General features: G+C 39.0%; 2 protein-coding genes across 18 annotated transcripts in view; one reads left to right on the plus strand and one right to left on the minus strand.

The window, feature by feature from the left end:
• The window catches only part of TPGS2 (tubulin polyglutamylase complex subunit 2), a 57,534-nt gene extending 48,553 nt beyond the window's left edge, over positions 1–8,981 (minus strand). Inside the window, exon 1 of one of the 2 annotated variants that reach the window (XM_070630011.1) lies at positions 8,653–8,981. In XM_070630011.1, coding sequence (XP_070486112.1) covers positions 8,653–8,734 — 82 coding nt within the window. In that variant the 5' untranslated portion in view covers positions 8,735–8,981. The remainder of the gene's footprint in view (positions 1–8,652) is intronic. The other variant, XM_070630012.1, reaches the window with a different exon arrangement.
• The window catches only part of KIAA1328 (KIAA1328 ortholog), a 342,992-nt gene continuing 333,297 nt past the window's right edge, over positions 8,775–18,469 (plus strand). For 3 of the 16 annotated variants that reach the window (XM_070629991.1, XM_070629990.1, XM_070629996.1), the window contains exons 1-2: positions 8,897–9,302; positions 15,695–15,837. In XM_070629991.1, coding sequence (XP_070486092.1) covers positions 8,897–9,302; positions 15,695–15,837 — 549 coding nt within the window. Of the gene's footprint in view, positions 9,413–10,348; positions 10,478–10,579; positions 10,650–11,316; positions 11,434–14,965; positions 15,025–15,694; positions 15,838–18,469 lie in introns of those variants that run through there. The other 13 variants (XM_070629993.1, XM_008537390.2, XM_070629998.1 and 10 more) reach the window with 12 other exon arrangements.

Consider the following 18,469-nt stretch of genomic DNA (forward strand, 5'->3'; position numbering starts at 1 on the left):
GAATATCAGATTCTTCTGAGGAGCATTTATTACTCCTATGATAAAAGCAGGGAAGAACTGTTGGTCTCTCAAAGGCACTCAGTCCCATAACTTAGGACCATATAATCTATCTGGTAAAAAGGACATCACCACAACATACCCTACACCCAGTCACTGCTCAGTCATTCAGTTTGCTGAACAAAAATCAGAGATTCTACATTCCTAGTGACACACTGAACTTCTCAGTCAGCTAAATCTATACACTTATGAACAGGATGAAAAAGAATAAGGAATAGCTAGGCTAACATTATGAAAAATGGATCCATTTTTTATAAGGCCACTGGAGATGTACTTAGTTAAGATGAGGTCATACTGGTGTAGGGAGGATCCCTAATCTAATACAACTGGTGTCCTTACAAAAAGAACACTATGTGAAGAGACATGCACAGAGGGAAGATGGCCACATGAATATGGAGGGTTGGAGTGATGCATCTATAAGACAAGGAACACCAGATTGCTGGCAAACTGCCAGAAGCTAAGAAAAGAAGAGGCAGAATCCTTCCCATCCAGGTTTCAGAACAAGTATAGCCCTGCTGACACCTTGGTTTCAGACTTTTGGCCTCCAGAACCATGTGAGAATAAATTTCTGTTGTTCTAAGCCACCCAGTTTGTGGTACGTTTTATGGCAGCCTTAGCAAACTAATACAAAGCCTATCTACTTTTCCTCTTTGAGATATCATGTTGATTATTCTGTTTCAGGCCATGGTCACTTCAAGTCTAGATGCAGTCAAAGCCACAAACTCTCTCTCCCTGCTCTGATCCATCCTCAGCACACCACCAGGGGATCTTCTTCGTATCTAGGCTTGTTTCCTATCAGATCTTATTCAGTTCTCCTTTTGGTTCAGAAGATAAGGTTTCTCACCATACTTGTTTGATTTTATCTTCTTCCACCCTGTAGTCCAAACCCTCGGTCCCAGTTGTGACAGTTTCCTCATTGTCTCTATCCCTCTGTCCCCCCAAAAACCAAAGCTGTGCTCATCTTTGTCTATGCTGTATCCCTTTGCCGATATACATACCTAAATGTGTCCATGTTTCTCTTCACCTACCCAAGTCCTCCCCATACTTTAAGGCCATACTAAAGTTCCACCTCCTCCAGGAAACCACTTCAGATGACTCTAGCTCATAGTGATCTATGCTTTTCCTGATATCCTATCTCATCACATGCAGGGTTGGGGTCACATAGTTTATACTTTACATATTCTATTTTGAACTGTATCCAATTATTTAGCATGTCCTAGGCATCTGTAAACAGGGAATGTATGGAAATAAAATTTTTTAAATCTCTAGGAATAAGGGAGAGACTTCTAATCTAGTTTAATGCGGTTCACTGATTCTATAATTATGCCAGTACCCCTTCTATGCATCATAAAGTTTCCTCCAAGTTGTCAGAAAGCTCAAATCTTGGGATGTAGCAACAGCCTAATATAGGAGTTAAGAATTCTGGATTCCACCTATTCTAGTCTTGCTTTATGCATTCACTAGTTGTATGCCCTTAGATGAGTCTTCACTTCTCTTTGAAGGCAAGAATTATACTTCCCTTGATAAGAGAGGCAGAAATGAAGGTGCTTTGCAAAAGCAAAAAGTACCACATACACAATTTTTCTTCTGCCCTGTGTTCAATGTTCTTTCTAAGTGTGATACTTAGAAAGTGTGGAAAGTGTGGTACTGTGGTGGAAAAACACTGTGAGCTTCAAGCCATTAGACCCAGGGTAAGTCCTTGCTATGCCTGACCGGTTAGGATGGAAGAAAGGATGGAAGGATGGAAGGCAATGTCTGTCCCTTCAGGGGTGGTCCCATTTGGCACTGTTCCACCAAAGCTAAGATAGTGAATAATAAATGTTGTTATTAATTTTTTACAGCAAAGATACTGAGGCTGAGAGTTAAGCCACAAAGCCAATTCTCTAACTCCAAGCACGGGTCTAGTCCAGAAAAGAAGAGTTTACGTGCACAAATCATTGCATGCCCCTTGGCATAACCCTACAGAGCAATTATCCTATGCAAATCTAGATTCTAACTTTAATCAGTCTTAGCAACCTACCACTCCACTTGTAGTAGGAAAGAATACAGAATTCCTTGACAACAACCCAGCTGGTTGCATAGTGATGTCATCTCACTACACCCACAGGACGGTCTAGTCTCTAGGGTTGTAAGAGGACACGCATATGTAACGTTAAGTGCCTGACATTAAGCTTTTTCTTTTTTGCTGAGGAAGATTTTCCCCAAGCTAACATCTGTTGCCAATCTTTCTCTTTTTTGCTTAAGGAAAATTAGCCCTGAACTAACATCTGTGCCCATCTTCCTCTATTTTGTATGTGGGTCACCACAACAGCATGGCTGATGAGTGGTGTAGGTCTGTGCCTGGAATCTAAACCCGCGAACCTGGGCTGCCGAAGCAGAGCATGGGGAACTTCACCACCATGCCATGGGGCTGGCCCCATGACATTAAGCTTTTGACTGCAAACACATCCATTCCATGAGTAGTAATCTTTTTGCTGGCAGCGTCTTATAAAAAAATGTAGTCTCTGTGAAGCACAATAAAGTGAAGCACAATAAAACAAAGTATGCTTGTATTAAGTTTTTTATTGCTGCATAATAAATTACCACAAATTAGTAGCTTTAAACAACACTCATTTTAGGTCACAGTTCTATAGCTCATAAGTCTGGCACAAGATGACTGCATTCTCTGCTGAGGCTGAAATCATCTATCTATATTTCTATCCTTATGCCAGGTGAGCTGACTGCTCAAGTCAGCCGTTATGTTCTCATCTGGAGCTCCAGGTCATCTTCCAAGCTCACTCTTGTTATTGGCAGAATTCGCTTCCTTGTGGTGGTAGGACTGACGTCTCCATCACTTGCTTGCTGTCAGGTAGGGTCACTTTCAGCTTCCAGAGGCATCTTGTATTCCTTATGGTGTGTTCCCATCTATCTTCAAGCCAGCAAAAGCATAACAAATCCTTTCCACGCTTCAAATCTCTCTGACTTCCCCTTCTGTTCATAGCCTATTTTAAAGGGCTCATGTGATTATATTAGGCTCACCTAGATAATCCCTTTTGCCATTTAACATAACATAATCACAGGTATGATATCTCAACAGTTTCACAGTCCTGGGAGTTAGGGCAGGAAATCTTAAACCACTGTTTTTAGAATTCCTTAAAAAAAAACCAAAAAGCTTTATTCAGATACAATTCCAATACCAAACAGTTCACCATTTTAAAGTGTATAATTCAGTGGGTTTTAGTATATTCACAGAGCTCTGCATCCTTATGTAAAAAAGTAACCCTGTTACTTTGGCAGCCACTCCTCATTCCCTACTCCTACCATCCTCTGGCAACCACTAACCTAGTTTCAGTCTCTAAAGATTTGCCTATTCTAGACATTTCATATAAATGGAATCATACATGTGGCCTTTGTAACTGGCTTCTTTCATTTAGTTTTCAAGGTTCATCCATACTGTGGCATGTATCCATACTTTACTGCTTTTTATGGCTAAATAATTATAATATGGACATACCACATCTCGTATATCCACTCGTCAGTTGATGGGGGCATTTGGATTGTTCCCACTTTTGACTACCATGAATAATGCTAAGAACATTTGTGTATGCACTTTTGTGTGTAAAAATGTTTTCATTTCCCTTCAGTATATATCTAGAAGTGGAATTGCTGGGCCATATGATAACTCTATGTTTAACTTTTTGAGCAACTGCCAAACTGTTTTCCAAAGCAACAGTGCTATATTACATTCCCACCAGCAGTGGATGAGGGTTGCAATTCCTCCACATCCTTGCCAACACTTATGCCTGTCTTTTTGACTATGGCCACCCTAATGGGTATGAAGTGGTATGTCATTGTAGTTTTGATTTGAATTCCCCTAATGACTAATGATGATGATGATCTTTACATGTGCTTATTGGCCATTTTTATATCTTCTTTGGGGAAATGTGTATTCAGATCCTTTTAAATTGGATTACTTGAATTTTATGTTGGGTTGTAAAAGTTCTTTATGGATTCCAGCTATAAATACCTTATCATAGATATGATTTTTGCAAATAGTTTCTCCTATTCCATGGGTTGTCTTGAGATATCCCTAAAAGCACAACCATTTTTAATTTTTATGAAGTCCAATTTATCTGTTTTTTTCTTTTGTTTCCTGCACTTTTGGTGTCACATCTAAGAATCTATTGCCTAATCTAAGGTTACTAAAAAACGAAGCCAAGGTCTATGTTTTCTTCTATGAGTATTATAGCTTTAGCTCCTACATTTAGGTCTAAGATCCAGTTTGTGTTAATTTTTGTATATGAATTGAGGTAGTGGTCCAGCTTCAATCTTTTGCATGAGGCTATCCAGCTGAATTAAAATGTCATACCATGGAGAGAAGGATATCTTTGCATTCTGTGCTACTCAGTGTTTAGTGTTATACACTATCTAAACATAATTACCTCTAGGAGCCATGTGGTCCTCTCATAGGATCTCTCACAACATGGCAACTTACTTTTTCTAAGCCAGGAGGGAAATCTGCCTGACTTCTAGACCCTCTTTTAAAAAGCTCACCTGATTAGGTCAGGCCTACATAGGGTAATCTACCTTTTGGTTAAGTTAAAGTCAACTGTTTAGGTACCTTAATTACAGATGCAAAAAAATCTTTGCCTTTGCCATATAATATAAGCAATGGCATGATATCTGTCATCTTCACAGGTTCTGCCCATTTTCAAGAGTAAAGGATTACACAGGGGCGTGGGGCATTGAGGGTCATCTTAGAATTCTGCCTACCACAGTTATCTTTGTACTTATACCGTTTTAAATGCCCTTTAGCTTGTCATAATAGATACCAGTTGTATTTTAATCTTTCACTCTCATCCCACCTTTGCTTTAGCCTTATATGTATGTATGTATATATTCTTGTGTGTATGTGTTTATGAAAATGATGCTCACCATTAGTTTTTTGCTGAAGTTTTCCCAATCTACCTTTAATCTGGTGAAACTAATCCTCTAGTAGATTCCTCACGAAGGGCTCATGGGTGCAGAATTCCCTAAGTTCTTTTATTTGAAAGACAGTTTGGCTGGATATAAAATCCTTGGTTCACACTTTCTTTCACTGAGTTTTCTAAAAATGCTGTTCTATTGTTGCCTTGTTTTGTATGTCAGTTTTAAAAGTCTGATGCGAGTCTAATTGTTTTGACTTTGTAAGTTATTTGTTTTTTAATGCTTCGAGGCCTTGAGGATTATATCTCTATCTTTGTTCCTAATTTTACTAGGATATGTTTTGAAGTTGATAGCTCTTGGTTCATTTTTTCAGGTAGTCAGTGAGCTCTTTCAATGTATAGAGTCAGATCTTTTTTCTTTTCTAGAAAGTTTTCTTATAGTTTTAAATATTAGCTGTGTTCCTCTATTTTATTTTTGCTTTTCAAAGACTCTGACAATAGCACTCCTTATTTGCTTATCTTCCATTTCCACTACTTTCTTCCTGACCCTTTTAGTTCTTTCTTTATGTCACTTTCTTAATTTTTTCCTACCTTTCTTCAGTGCTCCAGATTAAAATTTCATTTCAATCTTTTCCCCCATGTTACCTTGTAATTTACCCTTCATTTAGAATTTTGTTTCCTTCCACTTCTTTTCTGAGTTCAATCAAATCTTTTTTCATCTATTTCTGTTCCTAGTTTTTGAGTGTCTGATTCTAGGTGGTTTTTCATATCCTCAAATGCTTGTTTACGTATTTTAATTCTGTTTGGAGTTTAGACTTACGGTTTTCTTCTACTTCATAGTTGTTTTTCAAGAATTTTCGTCAGCTGTTTGTTTGGCATTTCATTTCCTGATTTCAGCATTAGTTCTCTATGGATTTTACTTTTCTCTTGTTCATTTTGTGGTATTGTGGTGTTTAACAAGATTTCTACTTTAATGGTAACTTTTCCAGTCTGTTGAAGCAAAGTCCAGATATATTAGCAGGTTTTTTGGGGGAGGTCAGGGGCAGGGGAGAGATTAAATCTTCCTTTTTCTTCTTTTTCCTTCTACCTTCAATTGCCAAAGGACTCTTCTTCCTCCTTTTTTGTACATTTTCTCCCCTAGAATATACGCATTTGGAATACTGTCCCTTTAAATAATGCTTGCTCCTTTATTTTTTATTTATTTATTTATTTTTGAGGAATATTAGCCCTGAGCTAACATCCATGCCCATCCACCACTACTTTCTATGTGGGACACTGGCCACAGCATGGCTTGCTAAGTGGTGTGTCAGTCCGTGCTTGGGATCCAATCCAGTGAACCCCAGGCCGCTGAAGCAGATTACGTCAATTTAACTGCTATACCACCAGGCTGGCCCCATGCTTGCTCCTTTAAACTGCATGGCTGATCCCTTAAATAACACCTACTTTGAAATTACTTTCCTGCAGTCCTGCTCTGATCTACCCAGTTGTTGTTGTTATACTTTTGGATTCGAGGTGGTTTTCATCTTTCTGTTGGCTGCTCCCACTAGCCTCTTTGCTATTATCATTTCTAGGTTTGCCTTTGCTTACCGCAGAGCATTCTAGCAGAGAGGGAGTGGGGCAGGAACAGGTGGGACATGGAGCTGGGATTTGTTGCTTTTTTCTCTTTTTACTCATAGTTATTTTGCACATTGGGCATTCTCTGTCTTTAAGTAACTTTGAGCGTTTGGTTTTAGATTGTGGAGGCATTTCACAAATCATTTAGGGAGGAGAGTTTGGGAGTGTGCTTACCACACACCCACCACTAATTTCAGCTACCTTGTTTTCAAAAATCCTCTTAGTATATTATCTTTTCAAAACAAAAACCAGATGTGAAAAAAATACATAATTGATTTTCGACTTATGATTAACTTGAAATTATGAGGTTTTGATTAAATTTATCAACAGTATTAGAGTGTTTATGGGAGGCTAGCTTCACTATAAATTTAATTACCAGAGTTGTTTAATTCCTTAGGTAGGTTTTGCCTTGTGTTACCAGGTTGCCAGACATCTGAAATGATTAATAGTAGATATAATATATGCAATGTATAAATGAAATTTAAAATGTTCACAGTTATTTAATTATTCAGGTCTTTAAATCTAACTGACAGCTTTAGGGAAATTTAGCTGGCTTGACTTGAGTAGACTAAACATTAATCAAAAGAAAATAACTTATTTATAGCAAACTTCCTAGATTTATAAAAAGAGTAATGAAACACACCTTTGGAATAGCAAAACTTGCCTCACTAAATCTATGAGTTTAAGAAGTAACAGGGCAGTAGTTTGGATTAGAACAAGGAGATAGGATATGGTTGGTCTTGATTAGATCTCTCCTTGCCCAACTCTATACTTCATTTCTAAAACTTATCACTTCTCCTTAACACATCATAGCAATTCATGTCTCATTTACTGTTTTAGGCCCTGGGGAATTCAACGGAGAAAAAGAAAAAGTTCCTATCCTCATGGACTTCTATTACAGAAAAGAGACAGACAAATAAAAAAAAAATACATACATAATTTCAAGCAGTGATAAAGCCATAAGGATAAAAACAAATGTAGGATAAGGGAAGAAAGAGTGATGGGAAGGGTGTTATCAGAACTATATCCAGGGAAGGCTTCTCTGAGGTCGTGATAATTAATCAGAGATGGAGTGAGGGACAGAGACATTCAGAGGAAGATAATTCCAGGTGGAGGGTCTAGCAAATTGCAGAGGCCTTTACGTGGGAACAAGCTTTGTGTGTTTATGGTACAACAAGGAGGCCACTGGGGCCAAAGCAGAGTGAAAATAAGGTCAGAAAGATAGATGAGGGCAGATTACAAGGGACTTGTGGGTCATGGCACAGAATTTCGATTTTATTATAAATGTGATGGGAAGGCACAGAAGCATCCTATTCAGCCGGCTTAGACTGCCTTTCTCTTCCTTGGTTATCTGGCTGACTCCATTTGTCTTTCAAAATCTAGCATCATCTCCTGTGGGACACGTTCCTTACCTCCCCTGATAGGGTCAATCACCTCCTCCTGCGTGCTACTTCCGAGCAACAATAATAGATGACCGATCTCTCACACTTCTAGGGACCTCGTCTGTTTACCTTTTCACAGAACTGTGTTTTTCCCCCATCTTTGTAGCCCCAGGGTCTAACATAGCAGCGGGTGCTAGGTAAGGGTTTGATAAAGGAGAAACACCCATTCAGTGGCGCAAGCCTTGATTCCCTCCCAGCACTTCAGGTGCGGTACACCGAGCGCGTGGGGGTTGTTGCCCTGGGAGGCTGGGTGCAGCATTCCTCCAGCTCTCTCTGCAACCAGACGAAGGGCTTGGGTTTCAAGGATACTCCCTCGGCCAAGAATGCATCTCGGGAGACCCAACCTCCAAATGTCAGGTGCCTACTGTCTCCCCTTCGCCCGTCTTTGCCGTCCTTCCCGGGCCCCGTGGTGGAACCTGGGGTGGGGAGAACCTTCGGGCTTCCCAGCTCCGCGCCCGAACACTCCCCGCAAACGCTTCCCTGGCCTAGTCACGCACCCGGCTCCCCCATTCCTCCTTAACAACGGAAGTCACCGCAGCGACGCCTACTGACATTCAGGGTCCAGCGCCCCTCCTCGTTTCTAGCGCTCCCTGCCTCGTCCCGCGGTCGCCCCCACGGTTCCCCGCCCCACTCACCCAGGATGCGAGTGATCCCCAGCGTCAGCTTCTCCAGGTGCGGCTTGCTGCAGCCCAGCAGCGGGGACGGCGGCTCCTCCATGGCTCGCGTCCCCGCTCCGCGCGCGGCCAGGGCAGCGGAGGGGACCCGGCGGGAGAGCCGGGCGGGTCGGAGGGCTGGACGCCGCCTCGGAGCCTCGGCCGTCACGTTCACGGCATGCCGGGAGTTGTAGTGCTCGGCGCCTGAGAGCGCGGCGGGGCGGAGATGGGGGGCCCGGGCTGCTCTGGGAGTAGTAGTTCCGTGGGGCACTCCTTCCCGCGGGCCCGGCGGGTGCTCCACACCAAGCCGCCGGGACACAGCGACTCCTCAACCCGGTGCTTCCAGCCCCGCCGGGGCCGGCCGCGCAAGCGGGGGCGGGCCTCTGCGCCGTGCAGCCAATGGGGACTGGGCCTGGAGGCCGGGGCGGAGCGGCCCCAGCGCTACGCCCCGAGTGGCGGTTGTTTCAAGATGGCGGACGTGGCTGGCCCCTCCCACCCCGGCGCGGCGGCGTTCTGGAGCCGGGACTGTATCCTTTGCCCGCCTGGCAGGGCGGTCGCGTGGGACCCTGAGTGGAGGGGAGTCGCTCGGTGCGCATCCTGGGGCGGGGTCGTCCTGTTCGGCCACCGTCCAGGTGCTGGGCTTTCCTCTGGCGTGGGCATTAGGCGGCAAAGCGCCTGGTCCGTCCCCAGGTTGGCCCTCCAGGTGTGGGGATTCAGCACAGATGTTTCCCAGCCCTCGGCGGTGAGCTCTGGAAGGATGGCCTAGAATCTTGGCCCAGCCTGGGGCTGGGAGGGTCCCTCTGCCCATGGTGACCTCAGGCCGACTCAGTCTGTGCGGAGTGAGCTTATGGAGGAGGGAAGGGTTTTGGCTGGAGAGGGAGCCGTTTTGTCTTGGGTTTAGGTGTGCCCTTGGTTTGCGTTGTTAGGGGCAAGTCAGGACCTTGTGAGACTTCGAAGGCCTGCCAGTGATGATTTATTTTCATACTGGGATTTTTCGGAGAGGTATGGGGCTTGGTTTCACTGGGATATGATCGGTTTGTGCTGGCTAACAGAATAAGATGCAAATCATCGGGCCTGGGAGTAATGTTGATTTACATGTTGATTGCGGGTTACTACTGGCAGGATTGAAGTTCTTGGATTGTTTTGGGGTAGAAAAGGTATGGAGCTTTACCCTTGTGGTAGTATTCCCAGTTCAATATCTGTGATGTGTGGCATAAGTGGTTCTTTCCTTGGGTTAGGTAGACTGTTCCAGCCTGAGCTTTGGTCCTGACAATTTACTTCGTGTTTGTTACATAAAAGGAGGGCTGTTAGTGTATTGGGTGCCTGCAGATGCGAGTCTTTCTGTTTCCTAGGATTGGCGATAGCAGTGGGGGCATTGCTGTTAACTTTGGCAGAATCATTCGTTGCACATTCTATTTAGCGCGCAGTGAAACTTACACAATTATATTATCAGTTCCCCTGCTGAGTTACAGGGATCAAGTGTCATGCGGTGGAGAGAGGGTTATTTTTGCATTCCCTTCTGCTCACTGAATGTTTAGTGTCGTGCACTTCCTAAACATAATTACCACTTATCTCTGATAGGTGGTGAGAATCAAGTGAAATCATGTACACATACTGTGGATGAAAACTTACTAGTGCACTGTGTAACTGAAATATTTTTTCCTTTACCTATCAGTAGGGACGCAAAGAGTATGAGCATTGGGAACAACTGGGCTGAATTAGGAAGTCAGGAAATTGGGATGAGTCTTTTCTCATGAAACACTGCCTCTGCAATGATAGGATTTTGTGATAGAGGAGATATTTGAAGGTAATTAGCTTGTAATGCGCTTCTTTAGTATAATCATTTTCATAACCACCTTTGTAGTTTTGGTTATTATTCCTTAACTTTCTCTATGACCAATGATATTGTCCTGGTATAGAATAAATGGTGTGTGTGGGCGGGGAGGGAGACAGTCTATTGCAGCGGACTAAGTTAACAGGTATATAAACTGAGCCTGTGCTCTTGTTCTTAGCGGCCATGTACTCTCACTTACTCCTGTAGTCATGTCACTCCCGATTTCATATAGAAGTTATATGTCCTTCCTTTTCTCTCACGTTCTCCCTTACTCTAAAAATTAATGTCAAATACTCATCTTCCCACTGAAAGTGAGAAGTTGAAATTGTTTGGGGAAAATGGTGGGGATTGCTTTCTATAGAAGTTCAGATGTTTGAAAGGAATTGTAGGGTTACCAGTATCACCTGTTTCCGGTGCCTATTCCACATAATGACCAGTTAACATCCAGCCTCGGATATTTTCATTTTAAATCTCCATAGGACGCAAAAGCAATGTCAAGTGTAAATTTGTTACTGAAAAAGCATAATGATAGTTTTTTTTGCTGAAACAAATTTTTACGCAATTCTGCTGATTCGTAACAATAGTTACAAACCATTTGGTTTAGTCACATGTCTTTAGATCTTGATCTCTCTTCTTGTCACATTGATGACTTTCCAGGCCATCCCAAAGCATTTGTAGTAGAACTTTCAATAGGAAAAGACCAAAAATATGTACCTATAATGTGGTATTCTTTTCACATTATTGAAAGAAATATATTCAGTGCTTCGCCTAAACAATTAGAGAAATGTGATTGAGAGATTTCCCAGTCCTAAATGTTTCCATCATGTGAGGACAGATCATCTGTGACTGAATGTCACCTTTTTCGCTGTTGTTCTGATGAGTTATGCATCTGCTGCACAGTATGATTCAGCAGTGCTGTTTTGCACAAGGTATGTCTTAATACCTAATGTGTAAACAATAAGTATGCCATGTTGTCATTTTATGGGTTAAATTTGCAAGTAAAATATGCCCCTTCAGCCATAAATTGCTTTCCTCATTCGTTATAGTTCCTGGTAATATCAGAAGTGTTTCTTCAGTATGTAAATTTGATTGCTTATAAGCACTCAAATGTATTATCATTAACAATATTACTACCTTGATATTAACAAATATGAATTATAAGGAACGTGGTCAAAACATTGCAGTAGCTATAATTTCTGACACTGAGTTTTCAATTAAAAATAGCCAAAGACTTTATGTTGATATTAAAATAATTTACTAGCTGGGAGAGTTACTATGGTCAATAATAATTACCTACACATGTGTTGCTGGTGGTGCTTCAAACTCAAGATAGAGTAGAGTGGGCAGTACTAAGTTTATTTCGTTCAGATCCCAGGCATCTGGGATAGACATGCTTCTTCTTCTCTACCGCTTCTGCCTTGAGTTTCTAATTTCTACTTTAATTCTGGGGATTTCGATAGATTGGTATCAGTATTAAGGATGCTTTAAAACTTGTACTTGCTTATTGAAGTGCTTCCAAAGAAATCAAAGAAGAACTAAAGTGGCACCTAGAACCCAATAAGAGGCCCAGTATACATTTGGCGTATATTGTGTCTCTGACTTTCCCGTAAAATATACGTTTTTTGGAAATCGCTGTATTTGAGGATGGTGAATATTTGGTTTCTTAAGATAAAGAGATGAAAACAGATTATAAATGATTAGCAAAGGTAAGTTGGATGGAGGCAGTTTCAAATATTTTTAGTCTTATTTTTAAAAATTTTTGTTAAGATCAGTTTATTTAGCAATTTTTATATTTGAAAAGAAATTTAGCATGGACGTAGCTAGTGGGTTTTGCCTGCATATTTTGAATGGGATGAAGAAAGATAACACTAACTCTTGTTGCACAGTGGTTCATAAAATTAAATATCAATTTTGTTCTTCCATAGATGGTTTACTGTGAGCCAGGCATTCTTTGATGTTTGGAGATGCAAAGTTGAACAAAACAAGATGAAAATCCTCACCCTCTTGGTGCTTACATTTTAGTAAGATGCAATGAGGCCATGAATAAGTAACAGTATATTCTGTGGACCTATGATTATAGGTGCAATGGAGAAAAAGCAGGAAAAGAATAGCTATCATGGGGGTCTTCCCTTTTTATGCCAACACCATGCTGTTTTGATTACTATAGCTTTGTAATATAGTTTGAAATTAGGAAGTGTGATAGGCTTCTAGCTTTGTTATTTCTCAAGATTGCTTTGGCTATTTGGGGTCTTTTGTGGTTCCATAAATATTTTAGTATTGTTTGTTCTATTTTGTGAAAAATACCATTGGAATTTTGGTAGATATTGCATTGAATCTGTGGATGGCTTTAAGTAGTATGGACATTTTAGCAATATTAATTCTTCCAAACTGTGAGCACAGAATACTTTCCATTTATTTGTGTCTTCACTTTCTTCCAGCAATGTCTTATAATTTTCAGTGTACAGGTCTTTTACCTCCTTGGTTAAATTTATTCCTAGGTATTTTATTCTTTTTGATGCAATTGCAAATAGGATGGTTTTCTTAATTTCTCTGACAGTTAATAGTGTGTAGAAACACAACAGATTTTTGTGTATTGATTTTGTATCCTGCAACTTTACTGAATTTGTTTATTAGTTTTAACAGTTTTTGGGGTGGAGTCTTTAGGGTTTTCTATATGTAATATCATGTCATCTGCAAATAGGAGCTTTTCCTATGTGGAAGGTCTCTACAGTTTATTTTTCTTAAAGAAATAGGAAACAGTGATTAGCTGAGAACAAGGGTAGGGGAAATGGTATCAGGTTTGTGAAGAGAGGGGAAAGTATAAAATACCTCATGAGCTTCCAGATTAAGGTGTAGCTAAGTGAGGTCCCCAGTGACTGGTGTCTTCCAGCTGTGAGCAGGATCCTTTGTGAGTGGTCTAGGGAAATGTTTTTCAGGATTCAGTTATATTAGTCTTTCCATAGGTCAAGCTTGAAGTCTATTCTGCAAATTCATCAGTATTGTCTTCTAATTGAAGACAGTGCCATATGGAGCATATCCTGAATCACCTTGGGTTTTTTTCCCCTGTTACTTTTTTCCATGTGTATATTTGCAACAGCAAACAATGAAACTTTGACTGAGCACCTATTATGTATGCTAGTCCCAAGGGATATGAAAAATGAAACAGTTTTTGCTGTTAGAGAGCCTGCACAATTTCATTTTGTAAAGCGTTCTGTAGATTGGGTGTCGATGAATTTAGAAATTCTCTCTCTGCTCCAATGTGAGTTGCTATCAGTTTGTTTGGAGTAGTGGGGTCTAATTTTTTTTGTTTGTTTGCTTGTCTTATGTGCCTCTTAAAATTTTCTAAGCTCCATCCGTGATGTTTGAGGTAATTTAAAGTTTAAGAGCACTAGTTTTCAGCCAAAATCTTGAAGCTGTGATAGTGAGAAACCACCTGGCAGCTCAGCCAGTAAGCACCCTCTTTGTACTCCTCAGTTCCTGTAGGGATTCTAAGCATTTCCAACCAGCATTCTCTAAAAAGACTCCATTTTTAGCTTTGATCCTCAGCTGAAATATGTTGACTTTTTATGCACGTTATTAAATCCACTGGATTAATCCAGCCTTTTCCTGGAGGAAATAGTTAATAATTGCTTTGTCTAGAAGTCTTGGAAAAGAAAATGTTTTATAAAAGAATAGAAAACTTTGGAATTCTCTAGATCGTTTGGAATAAAATTGTTTAGATACTTCCTGCAAGTGTAATAGAAGGTTGTTAAATTGTGGACATACCTGGATTTAGATATAGTTCTGAATAAAATTTTGTTTCTGGAAAGAAAGCTTTCTTAGTGTATTGGTTCTCTTTCGATAGCAGTGTTATGATCTTAGCCTTTCTAAATTTCTCCTTTTGAAATTTAAAATAGTTCTTTTGTTCTTAAATTTCTTCTACTTGTTGAATAGTAGGCTACTTGAGACATTTCATGAATGCACTACAGAAGAATAAAAATTGTCTTTGTGTTTGTATGATTGACTTACCCTCAAATAGTGTTTGTTCTTCAGAGCTCAAGCTCATTTTGGAATTATTTATTCATGCCTAAAATAACTTGTCAGTTCTCCAATAGTGAGCAAACTGGAGCACTTTAACTCCTTGTTTACAAAAGGAAAGGAAAATGAAAGGAACCTAACAGCAGAGTTTATAGTGTAGGCTATCTCACTTGGGAGTAAGTGTGGATAAATTTTTTTGGGAAAAGGCCTTCCAAAAGTTTTACAAAACATATAGTTGTAAATATGTAAAAATTAACTTTAAAAGAATATTAATTTTGTTACATTTAATTTAGTTACTTTGCTTTGTAATTTTGTTTTTAAAAGCTAGTTATAAATTCCCAGATCAAAAGAAATGACAAATTATGACAGAAGTACAGAACAGAAGCAGTGTTTCGATATTGGATAATCTTTTCTAGTATTTTTCCTTCATGTCCTACTACATAGTTTCTGATGAAGAACAATCAGTAGTGTATGTTCCAGGTATGATTTTCTATGTTAATTTGGTAAGCTTCCTTGGCTTCTTAAGTGTTAGGAGAAAGACAAAATATAAGGGCAACTTTGCAGGTATACCTGAATGCAGAACAGTTCATTAGAACCTGAAATTAAAGAATATGTATATGTTTGGCATGACGTTATAGGGGCTGACTGGGTAAGTCAGCTTTTGATGTACTTGTAGAATACTTTGTTCATGTATTAAGGAGCAAGAGATTCTTTTCTCATTTTTTATATTACAAATAATAGCCTAAATTTGATATTTCAAAGATAATTGGAAAACTTCTTGATATAGGGTTTATGGAGTAGACTCTTTAAAGTTTACTGGTTACTACAGATGAGTAGTAAAACTGAACCATTGCAGGTACCCTAATTATGTGAAAAATCAGATCTTTAATTTCCCATAAGTTAAGGTATATATGGCATGTTATACTATTGGTTTTAATGTGACTTATGAATGTTCCAGCACCTTTTAAAATATTTCAATTAAATCTTTAATGTCTTCAAAACATAGTCTTTTCATGATTTGTTATTTATTAAGAGAGCTTTAAATTGAAATTTATAAAATAAGAGTTTTCCTCATCAGGTCCCATAAAGTAGAGGATATCAAGAAAGAGGTGGATGAGAGGAAGGCATGAGTATAAGATATAATTTTGAAATCTTATTTGTTGGAAATCTTAGGAATTTCAACAGAAGGAAATATCAGATCAAGACACAAGTCGACAAGTCCAAAAGCTGATGTCAAACTTAAGACTTCCAGGGTGGCTGCTGCTTCAGTCTCCATGGAATCTTTAAAAGGTGCAGGAGATTCAGTAGATGAACAGGTCAGTAATTTCTTATTTATTTTTTCTTATTTTCCAATCTTTATAAATACTAACCAGTAACTGGTTTTCCTGTGCTGGCCAATAACTGATATATAGGCATAGAAGAGCCCTTGAAAGAACATTAGGTGATCTATAAGCATTCTTAAAGGATACAGAGGATTCTAGGATGCTTTGATGATGCTTGGTATGAATATAAGGTATCTAGATTACTCAAGAGTTTTGCTTCAGAATATCTGGGCTTGCTTTAAGCCTTAGTTAAGAAAAATTTATTACCTTGGTATGTCTCAAAAGACCTACATCCTGATCTATGTGGAGGTAGTAAATCAAATTAACAACTTTTTCTTTTGTTAGACTTCCTATATGATTTTTGTTCATGTGAATTTGTTAGTTGATGATGAATAAACCTTTGTATCTAAGAAAGATGTTTTATTAAAAGAAAATTAGCCTGCATTGTTATTATTATTTCCATCACTTGGAAAATAATATCATAAAGACTCTTTCTTTTTATAGCCTAGTCATTGATTTCTCCCTCATCTTTGCCTCTGTAGTAGTATCTATACATTCCTTTGATGCGTGTCCTATTTGACTAGTTTATTTTACTTTTTGTTATAGTTTGTCTCCCCAACCAGAATTTAAATCATGGTTTGGCAGTCTATGGCCTGTAAGGCAAATCTGTCTGCTGCCTGTTTTGTAAATAAAGTTTTATTGGAACAGCCCTGCTCATTCTTCTAATATCTATGGCTGCTTTTGTGTTTGATGGCAGAGTTTCTACAGGGACTGTATGCCCAAAAAGCCAAAAACGTTTAATATTGAACCCTTTATGGAAAAAGTTTTTCAATTCCTGGTTTATGTTCTTGAGGACGTTTCCAATATCTAGTTTGTTACTGTGTTTAGTAGTCCTCAGGAATTAACTGTGATAAGCTCAAAAGGCCTAGTGGTGTTACTTGTATTCCCACTGTATTCCCTTCGCACTGGGATGTGAATAGTTGAGTTTGCAAGTTCTTATCAAAAGCGGAACTTTTTAAATATAAGGGTTGGTTTGTTTTATATTCAACAATAGCCTTCTTTTGGATTAAATCCATTTTTCTTGTGATTGTATTGGTTTATTAGCTGTAATTCTTTGTTGGGCTTTGCAGTGGCTTTAGGGATTGTAGTGTACATCTTTACTTTATCACAGGCTATTTTCAAGTGACATTTTCCCACTTCACCTTTCAACAGTAAAAGTTCTAACTTTTGTGATATTGTCATACATTTTACTTCTATACATAAACCCCCAAATATATTGTTATTTTGCTTTAAACAGTCAACTGTCTTATTTTCAAATTAAGGTATAATTCACATATTGTAAAATTTACCCTTGTAAAGTATATAATAATTCATTGGGTTTTTGTATATTCACAGAGTTATAGCTCCATCACCACAATCTAGTTCCAGAATATCTTCATCACCTCAGAAAGAAACTCCATATTCATTAGCAGTCACTCTCCATTCCCCAGTCATCTCAGCCTCTAGCAACCACTAATCTACTTTTAGTCTCTATAGATTTGTCTATTCTGGACATTTCATATAAATGGAATCATATAATATGTGGCCTTTTGTGACTGACTTCTTTCACTTAGCATACTGATTCCAAGTTTCATCTATGTTGTATCATGTATCATTACTTCATTCCTTTTTCGGGCTGAACATACATTTTGTTTATCCATTCATCAGTTGAAAGACATTTGAATTCTTTCCATATTCTGTTTAGCTTTTTCCTTCATTAGCATTCTTAATGCCGTACTCTTCTTGAAACTTTTTTTTTCTCCCACAATAGTATAGGCTTCTTATTCCCCTCTTGTCCTTTCAAATACAAATTTTAATTTATTTTCCTGAATTTCTAGATGATTTTAAAAAACTAGTGTTTTTTCTTAACTTGAAGGAAAAATTTAAAACAGAAAAGTATGAAGAAAATAAAAATCTCAACATCATCTATAATATATGGCTAAATTTTAAATCATTATGTTTTTCTCTGACTTGAGAGCCAGACTCACATTTTCAACTTTTTGTCTAAACATTTCCACGTGAATGTCCTCCTGGCATACTAAATTGACCATATCTAAAACCAAACTCATTTTATTTTCTTCCCATCTCTTCTTTCCTATTTCCTATTCTTCCCTATCTTTCCCGTCTTGGGCACTCGGTATTTCCAGGATTCATTTTAGGGGTCTTGGATTATTCTTAGATACCTGAAGTAATTGGACTGACCTACTTTGTGGTTGCATAAATGCCAAGGATCATGGTTCCTCTATTTTACATGTTACTTCTGGTTCCCTTGTGACTTCCTGAGTTTCATGGCTTTAAAGACTTCTCTTAATGATGTTCAGGTACTGGGAGAACTTCTTGTAGCACAAGAGATAAGATAACACAGTGTACAGACTCTGGAACCTTTGCTTGAGTCTTGATTCTGCTACTTAACTGCTGTAATCCCAGGCAAGATATGTACCCTCACTGTAACATAGGAATCATGGCTACCTAATAGCATTGTTGGGAAAATGAAATGGATTACTAAGTGTAAAGTACTTACAATATTCCTGGCATACAGTAAGCACTAGACGGATGTAAGTGTTAGCTGTTATTATCATTACTCTTT

The sequence above is a fragment of the Equus przewalskii genome, chromosome 7 (genome assembly GCF_037783145.1).
Source record: "Equus przewalskii isolate Varuska chromosome 7, EquPr2, whole genome shotgun sequence".
In the NCBI taxonomy this organism is placed as follows: Eukaryota; Metazoa; Chordata; class Mammalia; order Perissodactyla; family Equidae; genus Equus; species Equus przewalskii.